This window comes from Chenopodium album, chromosome 23 (assembly GCF_948465745.1).
Source record: "Chenopodium album chromosome 23, dcCheAlbu1.1, whole genome shotgun sequence".
NCBI lineage: Eukaryota > Viridiplantae > Streptophyta > Magnoliopsida > Caryophyllales > Amaranthaceae > Chenopodium > Chenopodium album.
This window is the reverse complement of record NC_137856.1, coordinates 29625448-29644514: the sequence shown is the minus strand read 5'-3', so window position 1 is coordinate 29644514 and position 19067 is coordinate 29625448. Positions and strand designations below refer to the sequence as shown.

At 34.4% G+C, this 19067-nt stretch overlaps 2 protein-coding genes across 3 annotated transcripts; one reads left to right on the top strand and one right to left on the bottom strand.

Annotated features, from left to right (window-relative positions):
- Positions 1-3745: 3745 nt before the first annotated feature.
- On the top strand, positions 3746-8352 carry LOC145608628 (uncharacterized). The gene is made up of 7 exons (XM_081664240.1): positions 3746-3879; positions 5040-5109; positions 5223-5382; positions 6453-6534; positions 6904-7120; positions 7335-7399; positions 7880-8352. The coding sequence occupies exons 1-7, from the start codon at positions 3805-3807 to the stop codon at positions 8132-8134; spliced, it is 924 nt and encodes a 307-aa protein (XP_081520366.1). The 5' UTR covers positions 3746-3804; the 3' UTR covers positions 8135-8352.
- Positions 8353-9080: 728 nt separating this feature from the next.
- LOC145606583 (2-isopropylmalate synthase A-like) lies at positions 9081-17106 on the bottom strand. Of its 2 annotated transcripts, none has more exons than XM_081662375.1 (12): positions 16382-17106; positions 12770-12983; positions 12603-12683; positions 12382-12471; positions 12186-12272; positions 11536-11636; positions 10978-11011; positions 10819-10893; positions 10405-10488; positions 10163-10297; positions 9685-9830; positions 9081-9602 (listed from the first exon to the last, which is right to left on the bottom strand). In XM_081662375.1, the coding sequence occupies exons 1-12, from the start codon at positions 17059-17061 to the stop codon at positions 9443-9445; spliced, it is 1887 nt and encodes a 628-aa protein (XP_081518501.1). In that variant the 5' UTR covers positions 17062-17106; the 3' UTR covers positions 9081-9442. The 2 variants fall into 2 exon arrangements, with proteins under 2 accessions (XP_081518501.1, XP_081518500.1); XM_081662374.1 differs by lacking the exon at positions 16382-17106 and adding an exon at positions 13801-14614.
- Between the last annotated feature and the right edge of the window lie 1961 nt (positions 17107-19067).

Sequence of the window (19067 nt, the reverse complement as noted above, 5' to 3'; positions counted from 1 at the left end):
AATTTCACATTTTATATTAAGGTAAAGTGATTATTTTTTAATTGCTTTAAAAAAAAAGTGATTTTTTTAAATAAATGAAAGAAAATGCTTTTACATTTTGTTCTAACTTTTTTTTTTACACATAGATTTGTTCTAACTGAAAAATGAAGAAAATAGAAATGAGAAAAAAAATAAAATTTAGCATATGAACTGGGAATGTAATAGTTTATCAATACATGTTAAGTTAAAGTGATTATAACATAAATAATGAAACAAACTGCGTTTAAATTTGTTCAAACCAAAAGATGAAATTAGTAGTATACCGATGAAATTCATGTATATAAAGCTGGGAAAATACATAAAGGTTAGTTTAAAATACAAAAAAAATATATTTTAATACATAAAGGTTAGTTTAAAATACAAAAAAATTTTGTCAAAAAAAAAAAAAGTAAAATGTAACATTAGAATATATAATCTAGATAACAATACGAGATATATTATGCGTTTAGGTTTAAAATCGTTCGGTTTTTATTTAGACCAATTCCAATCTTACCTGAATAATAATTGGATTTGGAAAAGTCGAGTCTAATCGGATCCTAATTTTGAAAACAATTCATCTGACTTACTTCGAATTATAATCCGATTTGGATCTACTCATCAAAATTGCTAATTGGATCTGTATTTGGTTTAGATTTGTATCATACTTTTGGATTTCGGTCTTTAATTACCAAGTCAATCATATAATTGCATCCCATGACATAATTTAGATTGACATCTAACCAGGCACATGTTAAGTTCTTTGACCTAGGTTTGATTAGGATTAAATTATTCAAGCTCAAGTCAAACTTAACTGCAGCTTCAACTTGGCAATTCGAGTTTTGCATGATCTAAAATTTTGATGCTATTGAAAGTCAGATCATATATAGGTGTCATGGATTCATAAGAACCTTCGATAGAAACATTCAATTGTAACAATATTCAAATTCAAATTCTAACAAACATGATAAATTTGGATCATATGCAGCTGAACTAAACTGTTTGGAGATGAACTAAACTGAATATAGCTGAAATGAATAGTTTATGAGAAAAGGAAATTAAAATATAAGTTAAATTGAACTATACTGAATTGAACTGATTGGAGCTGAACTGAAATTAAGTTGAAGTGAACATGCCCTAAGTTCAAAAAAGTTCGGATGAAATCAATTCAGTTCAAATAAGTTCAGTTAAGTTCAGATAAATCTAGATTAGTGAAATTAAAGAACACACCCTAAATCTTGGTTAAGTTAATTGCTTGTTATATTGTCGTATTCCCTCTATTAAACTTCATCATCACGTCCCCTTCTAATTCAATTTTGTTAAATTGTACTCCCTCTGTTAAACCTAAATGCTGGTATAATTAATGTATCTAACGAAATTATGGGTCTATTCACAGTTACTTAATTAATTTCAGTTCAGTTCAGTTAAGTTCAGCTCCAATCAATTTAGTTTAGTTCAGCTCCAATCAATCAGTTTAGTTCAGTTCATTTCAGCTCCTAATTTCCTTCTCTCATAAAATATTTATTTTAGCTCAGTTCAGCTCAACTCTAATCAGTTCAAGTTCAACTCCAATCTGTTCAGTTCAGTTAATGTGAACATGCCCTATGTTTTAATAATTATGCATGAAACAACTTTACGTATGATGAAATATAAACAATTTTTCATATTGATAACATAAGCAATCATGACATAAAGTTTTCTTTGCTATGAAGGTTCACCCTTTTTTCCTTAAATAAGGTACGGAGTAGTAGCATACTAGTATACACCGTTTTTTTATAATCGTCCGTTATTGGATGTTATACCTTATTTATAATGCTTAGTTATTTCGCGTAATATGCATTCGTACAATCATACTCTTATGAGTATCAAGTACTTAGTAAATTTTTAACATTTTTTTTACTATTACATTTCATAACAAATTTTATTGAAAATTTCATAAGATATATTTTTAAGAATATATTATACGTTGTACTCATATCCTCTATTTTAAAAACTCCGGAGATACTCGCTATTCAAATCTTTTGAAGATGTGAAGAACCCGAAGCACCGTTCCTTAGCAAATGTATCTTCATAAGAATTAATATTAACACATGTATCTTGATAAGAATTAATATAACAAATGTTCCTCCCAAAAGCACCCGAAGGACAACTAATACAACTTCATTCTTGAATATACTTCAATTATGTATCAACTGATAATAGATATTAATATTGTCATAAGAAACAAAGTTGATTGTATAAGAAATACCTCTCTAAGTCATGGTCATATAAAATAGAGTTGTCTCCACTAGTACGATAAAGGGCTAGGCCAAGTCTACCAATTAATCTTTCTCAAAAAAAAAAAAAAAAAAAAAAAAAAAATATGAATGAAAATTAATGGTGCCAAGGGATTCTCGGTTATTCACCATGCAACTTGTTGAGTTAATATTAGTCATTGGAAGAGAAGTAACAACAAAAGCCACAAATACCAAAATATTCTCCTCTTTCCTCCAACAAAGCATTAATTGTGTTTTAATTCCTTTCAATGACATGTACTTGCCACATATTACAAGCAATGCCACATTGTTTGCCAACTCACATGGGTAGACTACCTAGTGGGTGAATTAAGTTTTCTCCATGTTTGATGGATGAAACAATAAATTCTAAATAGAGGGATGTTATATGAAATAAGAGTGCAAATTAATTATCAATGTTGGTCACACTATTCTTTTAACACTAGTTGTTAGCTCGTTAGAATGCATTTTTCAATTTTTTTTTTTTTTTAATTCCTAATCATATCCACTTCAACGCGTTTTCTGTGTGGTTGGCCACATCGTATGGCCGGCTAATACACACCAAAACTTTGGCTAGGTAACCCCTGATCGGCCGAGCAACCTTTGACCAACCGAGTAGTCCCTGACCAATCGAGTAACCATTGACTGAGTAACTTCTAATCGACCGAGTAAACCATGACCAACCGAGTAACCCTTGATCGAGTAATCTTTGACCGACTGAGTAACTCTTGGCCGATCGAGTAAACTAAGACTGAACTCCTGACCAAGTAAGACTACATGGTGTGGTCATTGGTCATCCAGATATAAAATTTTTGTATACCCACTTATAAATTTTACTCTTTTGTCTAAAATTCCGCGCACACTCCGATGACCACTTAAAAAAATGGAGGGAGTATTACACGATAACATTTGACTTTTATAAATTATATACTCCCTCCGTCCCTAAATTACATTCCTCCTTTCTATTTTTGGTATTTCAAAATTACATTCCTCCTTTCTTTTTTTGGTAAGTTTTAGTAAATCAACTCTCTTTTTTAGTTTTATATTTAATGCTTTCTCACTCATCCTTACCTAATTTCACTAATAATCCTTGTGCCAAATTACAATGAATATGTTTGGTTAAATTTTTTTAATTAGGAGCATGTGATTGGTTCTTTTTTTTTTTTTTGCAAAGGATTGATGACTTGTCATGAGTAATAACTAATCTATTTTTATACTACCCATTGCATTATCTAATTATTGTTATTTGTCTTATTCTTCCCTCCTTAATTCCCATGTAAATTTCCAAAGAGGAATGTAATTTAGGGACTACTACGTAATTGTTGTCAAATTAACATAATGAATGTATAAATGAGAGGATTGATAAATTCAAATAGTACAATTAAAATCAGTAAAATCAAGAGAATCAATCCATCCAAAAATCAAAAACTCAAAAAATTGTAAAATTCCAACATTACCCTTCTTTGGTATATTTTCTGCAAAGCATCATTTCAAGTGGTGGCTTGAATTGGAGAAGATGGTAAGCGTTTCAGCAAACGACCTTCAGTTCTTTTCTGGTATTCAACACCTTGCTGAAACTCGTCGTTTCAAGGTGCTTACTTCATCATTATTCACTCTAATTACTTTGCTAATCTCTAAGCTAATTACTAATTTCACTGCTTTTTTTTCACTGCCCATTTGCCCAGAATTTGAATATATGAGTTTAATTAATTAGTGTTAAATTAATTTGGATATCTGTATTATGCAAATTTTGGTTCTCTTTATCATCCTATTTCTATTATTATGTGGGTAATTTACATTTTATCTTTGATGATTAAATATAGATTATTGGGTTGATTTTGATAATATGCACATTTTCTTTTTAAGGGTAATTTACATTTTGTTTCTGCAATTTAGATTTGGGAAATTTTGATTAATTTATATTTTTTTTTTTTTGGAGGGATTGATTAATTTATATGGGTACATTGAGAATTCTGCTGAAATTACAAGTGACTTTTGTGCATCAATATGTAGAGGTTGTGAGCATTATTAGTTTGTTAATTGATGAGATAATTGATTTCAATCAAGGAGATAGTAATGTAGTGTAAGAATGGCATACTTGTGCATCCATTGGTTTCTATGAACTATTAGCTTGGAACTTCTTTGTACATTCCATTTTGAACACCAGCCTACACAATCCTATTATTTTTATACGCGATTATACGAAGTCGTTTCCAGTTGCAAGCCAATCATTAATGGAGAAGTTTTTGTTGGGTGAAGAAAATAACTCCTTTCCAAAGATAATAATAAGTTTCCACTCCTTTCCGAAAAATGCTTGTGGTTCTTATACCACTCTTTTACAATGTCACAAACATGACAATCATTCGCAATAGAGGATGTAGAACCGAAAAATGCTTGTGGTTCTTATACCACTCTTTTACAATGTCACAAACATGACAATCATTCGCAATAGAGGATGTAGAACCGAAAAATGCTTGTGGTTCTTACACCACTCTTTTACAATGTCACAATATGTCAATCATTTGCAATAGAGGATATAGAATAGAACCAGTTTGGGCTTGTTAGAATCAAGGTACTAATGATTTCGATTATAGAACTGATTTGAAAGTGATGGAAATTGCTGAAACTGACCGATTCATGTAGCATAGCGTTTTCTTAACTTTTAAGTGTCTTTGAAGTTTAAGTGCATGGATAGCTGACAGATACTATTAATAGTTGAAAATAAAATTGATATGGTTGATGTGCTTGCAGGCATGGTTTCTAGATCAATTTGGAGTTCTTCATGATGGAAAAAAGCCATACCCTGGTGCTATATCAACATGTATGTTATGATTGGTTACTTTTGTATTTGGTAAGCAAGTTTTTTTTTATCTGTGCGCTCAATTTAGTGAAGTTGGTATGGATTGAAGCTCAAAATAACTTGTTTTGAAACAGTGGAAAAGCTAGCCAAAACTGGGGCTAAGATGGTGGTCATAAGTAATTCATCAAGACGAGCATCTGTGACAACTGAGAAATTGAGAAATTTGGGATTTGATCCTAACCTCTTTTTAGGTTCCATCACCAGTGGAGAATTGACGCATCAATACCTTGAAAGGTTGAGTATTTTAAATGTTTTGGTAGATCCTTTATCTTACTGCTCTAATCATACACCAGTAGAACAAACAAAAGATTGATGTCCCTTAAGAATTTGCAAGTAAAAGATGATGGGCTCATTGACTTGTGCCATTCATTACACTTTTTCATCCATTAGCATCAAGAGTGTCTCTACGTTACGCACTGTACCTTGCAGTCTAGTCTGTAGAACTTCTTTGAAGCTGTCATATAGATGTATCCTCAAAAACTACTTAACCAGCTTATTGTAACATGGAAAACGTGCACATGAAAGTTCATGTAGTTACAAGATTTACTTATGGGTTTTTTGTAATTAAATTTGGAGGCATAAAATGTCATTATTGTACATGTGTAGCATGGAGACACATGGATATATGGTGTCTAGGCATGGAAACTATCACTCTTGCTTTGTCAACTTAACCAAAATCATCCTATATAAAATAAATGAGAAGAGTTTTATGCTGTGACGCTGATATTTTTTTCAAATATATACCATCTGGATAAAGAAAATTGCTTGTGCTCCTTTACATCCAGGTGCATGCTGTGAATCGATATAGCTGGACAGGGTTTAATAGCAGAAATAAAGTAACAAGATAAATTAGATTGATATTCTGGAAATTAAACCAGAGACTGGTACGCAAAAACTTTCCAGAGGCTTTTTCTCTCCCAAAGTGTAAAAGAAACACTCAATAATATTCATCCCACTCTCTCTCACTGATCTGTATATAGCATCTCTTAGCTGACTCCCTTCCACTACATATTGTAACAACTAATTAAGCATTGCCTACACTGCACCTCCCCATTAAGCCTGTTCATTGCAGTGTACTAATTGCATGCACTTCTTCCATTTCCTGGCTAAGGTGTTTTCTAATCATGTTTTCATTTCGGTGTTTTCTAGTCATGTTTTCATTTCGGTGTTTTCTTTCTAAATGGTGATCAGGATTACATTGGTTTTGTTAATGGCTGCTTTAATGGTGTACTTTCAACCATTATGATCATCCTCTGAAGTGTAAACTCTTGTTTGATGTATCCCTTCTTTGACACTGTGGACAGGCGAGATGATCCTTGGTTTGCAGCGCTTGGAAAGTCATGCATCCACTTGACCTGGGGTGACCGGGGTGCCATATCTCTTGATGTATGTTGCATATTTGATCTTCTATTCTTTTATCCCCCACCTACCCTTAAAATTAAAAGACGAGCTCTTAATTTCGTACAATTAGAGAGAATTCACAGAAATCTATTTTCCTTTTCCTATCGTTTTGCTGAGATGTTTCTTAGGATGAATTGAGTTTTATTTCCAAGTATAGCTGAGAAAGAATAGAGTGTCAAATTCCTAATGTCAATTTTCTATCTTGGCATCACCTCAGCTTCCTACTTATTGAATGGATAGGTATTTATTCGTATTTATGCAGAATTGTAGTTATCTGTTTTCTACTCAGCTAGGTAAAAAATCAAAGATGGTTACCTAAAATACTGATCACTATCCTGTCTGCAACTTTTTCAGGGTCTAGACCTGAAAGTTGTGGATAATGTTGAAGAGGCTGAATTCATTTTGGCCCATGGCACTGAAGCACTGGGGCTTTCTTCTGGATCTGCTGTTCCGAAGCAACTGGAAGAACTTGAAAAAATATTAGAACAATGTGCTTTAAGAAAAATCCCTATGGTGGTGGCCAATCCAGACTATGTAACTGTTGAGGCCAGAGCACTTCGAGTTATGCCTGGTAAGTTGTCATTTCAAATGTAACAAAATTTGCGCTGTTCACTGCTTTATGCAACATGTCAATTTCTAGCCAAAAAAAAAATCAATGTTTTGACCTGAGTGTAATGTGTTAAACTGTTAGCATTCCCAATATAATATCTGATTTGTTAGCTGTCTTGCTTGCACCTTCGCCAAAATTCTTATGTATTGTTTCCCTGTCATGATTTCATTCATAGGAACACTTGCAGCAAAATATGAGCAACTTGGCGGAGAAGTCAAGTGGATGGGAAAGCCTGGAAAGGTAAAATCATGCCTTTCTATTCTCTTGTTCATCTTGGTAGGTTGATTATCGTCGTTATTAAGAGATTAACCATAACGTATCATTTATCTACTAGTACTAGTATTCTCTGAAATGAGGTAATCATTTATGTCATCATCCAGTTGATTTCCTGAGATGTTTACACTGAATTCTGATGCTATTGTCCTGTATATGGGGATTTGGTGTTTCTTCTTGTGCCCCACCTATTTAAACTCCACAGCTTAAAAATTGGGTAGTTAAAATTAACGGGGAATGTTGATGGTGTGGCTGGTTCAGGGACAGCAGGACATAAATATGAGACACGATATGGGACAAAACATCCCTATTGATGATACAAAGTACAAACCCTGTCAATTACAATGCTTAATTATTCTTATTATTGTTTTGAGATGTTTGTCACAGTTGATCACCCTTGTTCACTGCCTTCACAACTAAAATTTGAGGTTGAACATACTTGGACAGATTATCTATGAATCAGCCATGGCCATGGCAGGTGTGGATGTACCAGATTGCATTGCTGTAGGAGACTCACTGCACCATGACATAATGGGTGCAAATGTCGCTGGAATGCAGTCTGTATTCATCACAGGAGGCATCCATGCGGATGAGCTTGGACTTCACCATTTTGGTGAAGTAGCTGAAGCTTCAAAAGTACAAGAGCTGGCGTCCAAATGTGGCGCTTATCCCACCTATGTTGTACCTTCTTTCTCCTGGTGAGAGTATAACTTATGAGAGTACATTTCTCTCTCAGTGAATTACTTGATCCGAGAAGGTATACTTGATCATTAAAAATATCATCTGAACCTATACTCCATACAATATATCTCTTGGCTTGTTTGAAAAGGCAATGTCAATTGTACTTATGAAGTCAGCCATAATCTTCTTTTGTTATTTTTTAATGGTGGGTTTTGGGGGAAATGTATGATGTTTTTACATGTTTTTTTTTTTTTTTTTTTTTTTGATAATGTTTTTACATGTTGCTTTTGTAACAATAACATTTACACAAAAATAGATTAAAACTAGATGAAGCCCGTGCGATGCACGGGCCGATCTATTTTTTTTTAAAAAAATATTTTTTATATTTATGTGATTATAATTGTTATTTTATTAGTTGTACGTAATATATCATTTTCTCCGAATTTGTTTTAAAATACGGAGTATTAGATAAAAGTTCTAATCTCAAAAAATAATATTTTGTATTAATTAATGTAACCATTAAAATCTCATTGGTCATTTATGCTCATGTGGCACTTGAATTATTTATTGGATATAACTATAAAAATATAATCCTACGTGGCACATTAACTAATCTTATGTGGCATAATCTTATTGTAGCGTTTCAAAAATATTAATCCCATGTGGCGCTCTAATAATTTTTTAAAAATAAAAATCCTACGTGACGCTCTAAAATCTCGGGAAAAAACTCCCCTTTATTTATATATATTAGATTTTTATCTTTTCTTGTCTTAATATGGCTCTTATCCAGTTATTCCAAGTTATACTCCTTAGTTATCCAGATTTTTGTAACTTAAAGTTAAAATTTGGCTCTCAGCCTCTCATAGATGCAAGTTAAAGAAACGGAGGCAAGAAACCTGGTGATGTATTGCTTCATTCTATATCAAATCTGCACATTAAACTTGGGAGTTGAGAGGGGGTGGGAAGATGAGAAAGTAGAAAGCACTTTATTTTATTATTAGGCATGAAATTCAAAATTCTGACAATCCTCTGCATAAAACCACCTTAAGTGCAATCTCGAGTTACATATTACAGTCTACAAAAATAGAAGTTACGGACTGCAGGAGGGGCGATTACAGTTTACACTGAGGGGCAAACAGATGAATGAGTGAATGACCTATCCCGTCCCCAAAGACCTTTCTAGGAGGTTTCTTCTCTGTAACAAAGACCATATGCTCGATATTCACAGTAAAAATCACTGGTGACAACATTCCATGGCAACGTAGACAAAAAGCAGGCTCACATCCCACATTTATACAGAAACTAAGCGAGATAAAGATCTTAAACTCTTCAAGCACTACCAGCAGGGACAGCATCTGAGGCAGAGACGTGAGAATTCTCCACTGAGACTTTTCGATTAGGTTTATTCTTGTATGCTAGCATCTTATTTAGGGCACTAACATAAGCTCGGACACTTGAGACAACAATATCCATTTCAGATCCACTCCCACTGCAATCAAGAGTACAAATATAATAATAAGGACAAAAAAAAAGGTGCATTAGAAGTCACACAACAAATTACAACTTCATACCTGAATGTTCGGCGAATTTGCTCCCCAGTAGTAGCTTGTGTAGTTGTGAAACCATTATCCCCACGTATTAATACTCTGGTTGTAGCTATTGCGTCTATACCTTCTGTCACACCTGTCAGTGAGTACTCGAGTAGAGTCACAGGTACCTGTTTATGAAGAGAGCCTATTGTTAAACTGCAAACCACCCCTAAGGAAACCTTCCCATTCTTGTTAATTAACCATCTTTTTGAGGGAAAAAAGAAAAGAGATAAAATGCGCTTCCAGCTTTCGATTGAAAATAATATTGATAATCCCGGTATTGATACACCTTTTCTTTCTTAAAAATTATTGAACAATCCATATATTCTCTTGACAAATTAGCTTAGCTTTGATACCATAATTAAAGGAGAAGAGACTTCAAAAAAATAATATGAATCCTCGGCAAGCTAGCTAAAATTCTACTGTAGTAGATTAGTGTATGATATTCTCCGCTACTAACCTTGACTATTGAATCAACAGCCTTGTATGCAGAATCAACTGGTCCAGTACCAACTGAACAAGCAACATGTTCCATCCCATCAGCATCAATGAGCTTAACAGTAGCTGTAGAAAGTCCAAGAGTTCCACATGTAACCTGCCCAAATTCCAAGGAAAATCCAAATCAAGGAGCCCTTCAAGAATCATTGAATCAAAAAGGAAATAAAACAAAACAAAGAGCCATATAATTACTCAACAAATTACCTGGAGATCCCCAAGTGACCAAACTGATTCCGGCTGGAAAAGTTCATCGATTACCAAGGCTTCAATGTCTTCATCCAAGACATGCTGGTGAATTGGAGTGTAAAAAAGACAGTGTCATCTATGGAATAATTTTCAGGAAACCACATAGGATGGTTAAAGAAAACTATTGAGATCATATATGTGATGGAATAATAGCATTCAATCCAGCATCAGAATAGCATTATGACTACAAGTAGCGAATGCTCATAGTTATACATGATATGTCTAACAAATTACTAATTGAAAAACAGACTTAAATTTGCAACCTAAGCTTCTAGAAAATATCAATAAGTTGTCCACCAACAGCTTGCAGCAACGTGTCAAGACCCAGGAACAGGTAGCGTCAAAATTTGAGAAAGAAACATTCCTATTTACCTTTTTCTTCTCAGCGACTGATTTAAAGCGCCAAAAGACATCATCAAGTTCCTTGCCTTCAAAAGAGTATCCCATCTGGAAGAAATAGGAAACCCATCAGACACTTAAAGGCATAAGTAAACTGAAGTTCAGTTGACAAAGTGGCATTTAACCACTCACCTGCTCAAGTCTTTTTTGCAATGCATGACGTCCACTGCCACAATCATATAAATCAATCAATAATCTCTTATTATTGTAAAACTAGTAATGAAAATTTGAGGGAAAAAATGCACAAGAAATCAAGTTTAGCATAAAGCATACAACTTCACATGCCTTTGTTCCTTCATTAAGATTCATCGCAAGAAGAAAAAAATAGCAACAGCTTACAATCGCACAAATCAGATAATTTTATGCTACTTAACTAGCCTTGACTCCACCAGTCTCTAAGTAGTCTTTGAGATGTATCTTTATAAAGAGTGTCAATTGCATCACAGACTCAAAGGAGTTATTGCCCTTAGGGCCAACATAAGCGTTGATAAACTTCCTAGTATTCATTTTGTTAACTTGAACAGGCCTATGACTAGAGAAAACAGATAATACAATACACAGGTAAGAATATAATATGCACTCTAAAGATGAATACGACACTCAGATAAGATGAATAATTGCAGGAATGTGATACTACTAGTAAATGAATTTAACCATCAAGAGAAAATAGCCACACATAATACTACATACCTAAGCTTTCCAAGAACAAGACCAGATTCATCAGCTCGCTGAAGCCCTATATCTTCTGGAGACATAATTTCATAAGTGCCTTTGTGTTTAAGCATTCCATGCTACAGTATCATAAACAAACCTTAATTAATATACAGTATAAATTAATTCACCATGTATCCAACTGAACAAAGATAAAGTCCAAAGGACATGGAAATTTGATGCTAAGATATTACGGCTACTCTTTAAATTCAGGAGGGTTAAGAAAAGATCTCAAGTACTCAACTAGTGAGGATTCAATTAAAAGAGCTAAAGTATTGAGAAGGTAAAGAATATAAAGATGGATGGTGCAAGTGTTGTATGCAAAAGAGCTGCTGAAATAATTACAGGATTTTAATCAAGGGCACATCACAGCTATAATTGGAAATGAGCTCAGCTAAAATAGAAGGTAAATTAATTCCATAGCTTACCCCATAGCTTTCACAGCCTTAACAGGAATTAAAAATTATTGTAGAAGATGTAGACAAGTAAACAACCTATGTAAAGCTAAACAATGGATATAAAAGAAATTTATAACAGGAAAATTGGGTTCATTAGACAACATTCTTTATAATTAAAGTGCAGCTTCCATAAGATGTTACGAGTTGCTAGCCACATGAATCGTAACAAACCTGATGAATCCCACTTTCATGCTTAAAAGCATTAGCTCCAACTATAGCCTTGTGAGGCTGTACAAGCAGTCCTGAATACTCCGCCACCTAAAAAAATAAAAAATAAAAAATAAAAAGAAATGGGAGAATTAAAACTATATGCAAGCTGCATTCACTAGTGAAGATAGGTTATTATAGAGTAAAGTTGAGAAAGTACCATCTTGCTGGCCTTCACAATGTGTTCTGTCTGAATCCCAGTGTAAAGACCACCCAATGATTCCCCGCGACATTTAATGGTCATGACAACCTACTTTTGAAAATGATGAATGACAACAAATGATCATAATTAAATTAAATGCATGATATTAACCTTAATCCAAGTCACAATTATCTAAATCAAGAGGAAGAAAGTTTAATTCTCGTTCAATAAAGGCACACCTCTTCCAATGAAGCATTTCCAGCTCTTTCACCAATTCCGTTAATTGTTACCTCCAACTGCCTTGCACCTGCACATGCTCCCTGAATTTCAATACAATGTGAGGTCTTTTCTTTTACTATGTTCCTTAAAGTAATGCAAATTACATAAGTAAATATTAATAACATACAGCTACTGTATTAGCACTGGAAAGCCCAAGATCATTCTGACAATGTGTAGAGATGATCACATTCTCGATTCCAGGTGTATTAGCCTTTATATCAGCAATCAATTGCCCAAACTCACTAGGGACTGTATAACCCACGGTGTCAGGAATATTTAGAGTTGTTGCTCCAGCCTTAATAACTTCTCCTAAAATCTGATAAAGAAATTCTCTATCTGATCTGTGAAGAAAAAAAGCCAAAGAATATATGAATTACAAAACAGTATACAACAAATTTATGTGAGACAAAAGTCCATACATTCTTCTATATAGAAGAAATGAAAAAAGCGCAACATCAGACTAGCACATTAGCCCATTAGGGTTTTGATCAATGTCAATACTGACTTGAGGTGCTTGAAAACTTGCTCAATGCCTCTGACCTCTCAATTTGTCTTCAGTCCCATGTCCTTAAGATCTTAACAAACCTAACTAGCGCTAATTTTGCATGAGCTAAGTGACCAATATAATCATAATGTCCATCAGAAACCATAATACAATATTGTAGCACTACAATGTGACTGACTCATTCTAGTGATTAATGACAATCTTGTTTATGGACCAAAACCCCTCCACCCACCCCACCCCACCCCGCCCCCCCCCCCCCCCCCCCCCCCCAAAAACCAAAAAAAAAAATAATAATAAAAAAAAACAGAACTTTCCGGCAAAACAAAGTTGTGCATTGGCAGCTTTCACTAATCCAACATATCTGGTTCTACTCTATTTTGCTTGAGCTAAGCCCCTAAAGCTAATCACAATTATAACACACTACCGCGAACACATTAATTCAATCACAATCTACAAAGGCGAATATACCATCAAGTAACAACTAAACCTCAAACCATTTCTAATACAAAATCCCAACAAACATACTATAGCATTCACAACTTTCATCTAGAATTCTAAAAGCATAAAGCTTCTGTATTAAAATTACAGCTAATTCAAAAAATTACACATTTCAATGAACATTCAACAAAAAGGTATATATATATCCACAATACCTGCCAGCATCCTCAGGGCTAAATTCAACATCCTCACACCCTAAACTTCTAGCATAACTAACCATATTCCTAGCAATTTCAACCACTTCTTGTCTAGTCTTGTTCAATTTATGCTCCATATGTATCTCACTCGTTGCTATAAATGTATGAATCCTCGGCCGCTTTGCATACTTCACAGCAGCCCAAGCAGCATCAATGTCAGCCTTATTACACCGCGACAGCCCGCAAATGACAGGCACATACCCCTGTTCATCCACAGCATTACCCACTTCAAGGGCAATTGTTTTCACGGCCTCCAAGTCCGCATTGGAGGCCGCTGGAAACCCCGCCTCGATGATATCAACACCGAGGCGGGCGAGCTGGCGAGCAATCTCCAATTTTTGTTTTGGAGTCATTGATGCTCCCGGAGATTGCTCGCCATCTCGAAGGGTAGTATCGAAGATTCTGACGTAATTCGGGTCGGAGATTCTGCCCGGGATGTAATCGGGTCGGTTGCGAGGTGGGGTTGCGGAGCATCGAGTGATGGAGGCAAAACGAGAGGTGGGTTTGTTGGTGGGTTTGGAGGAAAGTGAGAACAGAGAGAAAGATGGTTTTGGGGAAGAGAGAGAAAGGAGGGTTGTAAATGGGGTTTTGGGGAAAAGGGGTTTTGGGGTTGTGGTTGAAGAGAGAGAAAGATTTGAGGTTGTTAGAGTCGCCATTGATGAAGGTACTGAAGGTTTTTGCAGGGGTTTTAATGGAAGAAGATGAGGAAGGCGGCTGAAATATGAACTATGAAGAAATGGTGTTTGATTTTACTGGAAATGTGAATAAACTTGTTAGGTCTTACGTGGCTGGTTGACTAGTCAAGATTGAATAGATTTGGGGTTTAGACTTTGAGATCAATGAGGAAAGTGTGGAATCACCAATGCTTTCATGGATCATAAAATTATGGTATGAAGACGGTAAATGTCATTTCAGTATAGATAAGTAGGTTACTTTGATAGTTCTGAAAGTTAATAACATAAGTCCGTATTCAAGCTTAATTTTATTTTCAAGGTATTATCGTGATAAATATAACGAAAAAATGTATTCAGGTAGCCCCTTCAAATGACTAGATCATTTGGACTTAATTGTATATTTATCTTATTCAACAAAATAAAGAAGGGAAGAAAAATGGGTGATATTTAGGGCTGGCAATCCTTGACCCGACCCAACCCGACAACACGACCCGAACCTGACCCGAAGTTACTGAGAGAAACCCGAACCCGAACAACCCGATTTGACCAAAATTTCATATATCGTAATAATATTAAGTTTTAAACTATTTTTGATAATTTCTAAGCACAACCCGAAATTAACCCGAAATCTGGCCCGAACCCGACCCGTTGACCCGAATTTCCACCTCTAGCCTGATATTAGAGTATGTCTTAAATTAGATGGCCTCTTCGAATGATAATAAAAAGAAACTCCTTTAGGGTGTTTAACATAACTAGTAATTTGTAATTTGTACTTTTCTTAAGATCCATAAAACTCTCTACTAACATGTTATGGACATAGTTAACTCATCGTTAGGGAACCATGTAACTTATGTATTTCTTTTTTTTTTTAATCTTATTGCATTTGTTATGGAAGTTGAGATGTTTAATATTGCATATCTAGTCCTAATTTTCATTGCTTTAGCATTTTAACTTCTAATGTTCTTGGGGCTTGATTGCCCTTTTCACGGCTGTCAAAAAAAAAAATATATACATATATATATTGCATATCTAGTCAACTAATTTTTTATACTATGTGATAATACTATAAATTATACCAAACCCAATCATTCCTACATAGGCTACATTAGTACTTAATCTAAGTTTAGGCTTTTGCATTAGTCGCCATATTTTATACATATCCTTTGATACCCCTCCTCACTTGACTCATAACTTCATAAGTCACAATAGTAAATGAATAAAATAAAAAGGTTCTTTGATAATGATGTGTTACCAACTTTTACATTACATTTTTATAGAGTACATTTTTGTCTATACACCACATGCCTAATTGATTACTAATAAACTTATCAACTACTCCGTATTATTGTTGCCGATGAATACCAATAATGCTTCGTATAAAATTTGTTCTACTTTGTGTTGCAAAAACTAAAAATGATTTTAACCTTTAAAAAAAGGTAAATTGTCTTATTACAAGTGAGTGAAGTCTTACTTAGTGTATATAATCATGCACTTACAATTGTAATGACAAATACACATAGCATAATACTTCTAAAATGAGTGAATTACCTACTACATCCGATTCAATTTACTCGCAGCAAAGGGGTATTATTTGTGAGACATAAAATATTCCTTTGTTGCGAGTAAATTGGACCGGAGGTAGGGCCTGTTCTCATTGACTGAACTCAGCTGAACTGAACTGAACTGAAATGAAATGAATATTTTATAAAAGAAGGAAATTAGGAGCTGAACTGAACTGAACTAAATTGAATTGAATTGAGCTGAACTGAACTGAATTTCAATGTAAGAGAACAGACCCGTAGTATTTAAATTAAATTCAATTCATTCGATTTAAAAAAGAGCGGTAAAAAAGTTTAAACATTTACCTGCCAGCATCTTCAGGGCTAAACTCAACATCATCACAGCCCAAACTCCTGGCATAACTAACCATACTCCTTGCAATTTCAACCACTTCTTCCTTACTCTTATTCAACTTATGCTCCATATGTATCCCACTCGTTGCTATAAACGTATGTATCCTCGGCCGCTTCGCGTACTTCACCGCCTCCCACGCCGCCTCGATATCCGCCTTATTACACCTCGAAAGCCCACATATCACCGGCACATACCCCTCCTCATCAACAGCATTACCCACCTCCATAGCAATCGATTTTACGGCCTCTAAGTCCGCTTTCGAGGAGGCGGGAAACCCCGCCTCAATGATGTCCACCCCGAGTGACGCCAGCTGCCTCGCTATCTCGAGCTTTTGTACCGGCGTCATGGCGGCCCCCGGCGACTGCTCGCCGTCCCGGAGGGTGGTGTCGAAGATTCGGACGTAAGTCGGGTCGGCGATTTTGTACGGGATGTACTCCGGTCTCCGGCTAGGTTCCGGCGCCGGCGTGACGGCGCATTTTACGGCGGCGGTGGTGGTTAAAGAGAGTAAAGAAAAGGTGGGTTTCGAAGACGAAAGAGAAAGGAGTGTGGTGGTTTTGGGGATAAAGGGTGATTTGTTAATGAATTTGGTTTGAAGGGTTGAGAATTTTTGAGGTGTGTAAGTAGTAGCCATTGATGAAATTTCAAGCTTTTTTTTTTTTTTTTTTTTTTTGTTTTTTTACAAAATTAGCAAATAATTTGTTGATGAATTTATATATAAGTAAAATGGTGATGAATGGCTAGATATTAGATAATTGTCAAGCATATTTGCGGTCTTTTTTTATATATGTAAGATAAATTTGATGATGAATGATAAAAGATGATATGATGTAATTTGTATGACGTGTGAATGAGTTGAAGGGGAGATGAATTGACAATGTGGTTAATTTATTTATTAGTGTTAAGCATATCCTTTACGATGCTAAATATACACGACAATAAGAAGGGGTTAGTATATGGAAAAAATGGAGAAAGTAATTCATATTTTATTCATGTAAATATAACTTTCACCAAACTATACATTATTTTTCAAGTTGTCATTATACAAATGATGGGCTAAAAGGATTACAAAAATGGCTTAACAACCTAACTAGAAAGGACTACTTATTTAAAGGTGTTCACCTGATTTTTTTTTTACTCCCTTTGTTTCGTAATAATCACAATACTTCTTTATTTGTTAAAAACGCACTACTCATACTATTTTATTATTTATTTTTCTCTCCTAGCAACCTCATTTACATTACTTTATATAATAAAATTCACCTTTTTATCCTAATTCTCCTAAAACTTTGTGCAATACCTAGTATTGCGATTATTACGAAACGAAAGGAGTTATTTAACTTATTTGACTTTACCTGAACTTAGTTGAATTTTTAAAACCTTATCAAAACTTATTTTAGTCGTAATTTGAACTTGAGTAACTCTTATACTGATATAATATAAATTTATGTGTAATCTTTACATAGAAATTTTCATACTGTCCGATCAATATAGTAATTGAGGTGGCGAATGAATTCTTTGATGCATGTTCAAATCTAGTCCAATAAGTCATAATCAACTAAGGAAACTTTCGGATCGAGCAAATACATTTTGACATTAAGCACAAATTTTTTGAAGTTAGGTCAATTTCGAGCCTATTAAAATTAGCTTATTGATGGAAACAAAGCAATATATACAACTATATATAATCTCAACCATTTTTCATTCATGATGGATTACTTCTAGTCATCTAATTTTAAGTATTGTTCGAGTTCAATTCACGTCAATTTTGGGTCAGAACATTATCACATCATCCAAAATCTAATTCGAGTCAAATCATATGGGTCAAGTCAATTTTAATTGGGTGAATTTTTACTTTGTCTTATACATAACTATATACTAGTACATGGATACATATCAAAATTATCAATGTAAGGGTCTGTTCTCATACGTTAAAATTCAGTTCAGTTCAGCTGAGTTCAGTCAATGAGAATAGGCCCTAAGTTTGAGTGACGGAAATATATAATACTTTCACATTGTCTAATAATGGAATAGATAGTGTTTGTGCCAATAGATATTTTAAGGTAAAGTAGTGGATGTAATACTATATTAGTGCATAGCAATAATATTTAGGAAAGTAACTAAAAGTAATATTCTCTTGGTACAAATGGGTCCGACCAACCAGTGACTAGAACTGCAAGTGGATGGTGCCTCAGTACTTCATTTTATTAGCCTGGGGCGTGTATTGCGTGTTCAATTAACACAATTAATATCGATGAAAATATGCTCCCTTTTTTAAAAAAAAATCGTATTTGATGGTTAATTATGTTTGAGATGTTTAGTTAGTTAAGAAGGTTGGGATTATTTTAATTAGCCAATTAAGCGTTTGATTAAAGAAAATGAGAGATTTAAAAGAGAGGTTTGATTCCCAAATGATTGATGTACGTTTTTTTTTTTTTTTTTTTTACATCGGATGAAGCATCATATTAATCATAAAACAAATTGCACACTAAAACATTAGGGGTAGGACCATACAATCTTTTTCTATTGGGGAACCAGATACTTTCGGAGGAACATGATGCTCTTCTCTTAGAGCCACTCATCCTACAAAATAAGGAGTTAGTAATAATGGAGGGGGTTTTTCTTCTTTGACATACAATT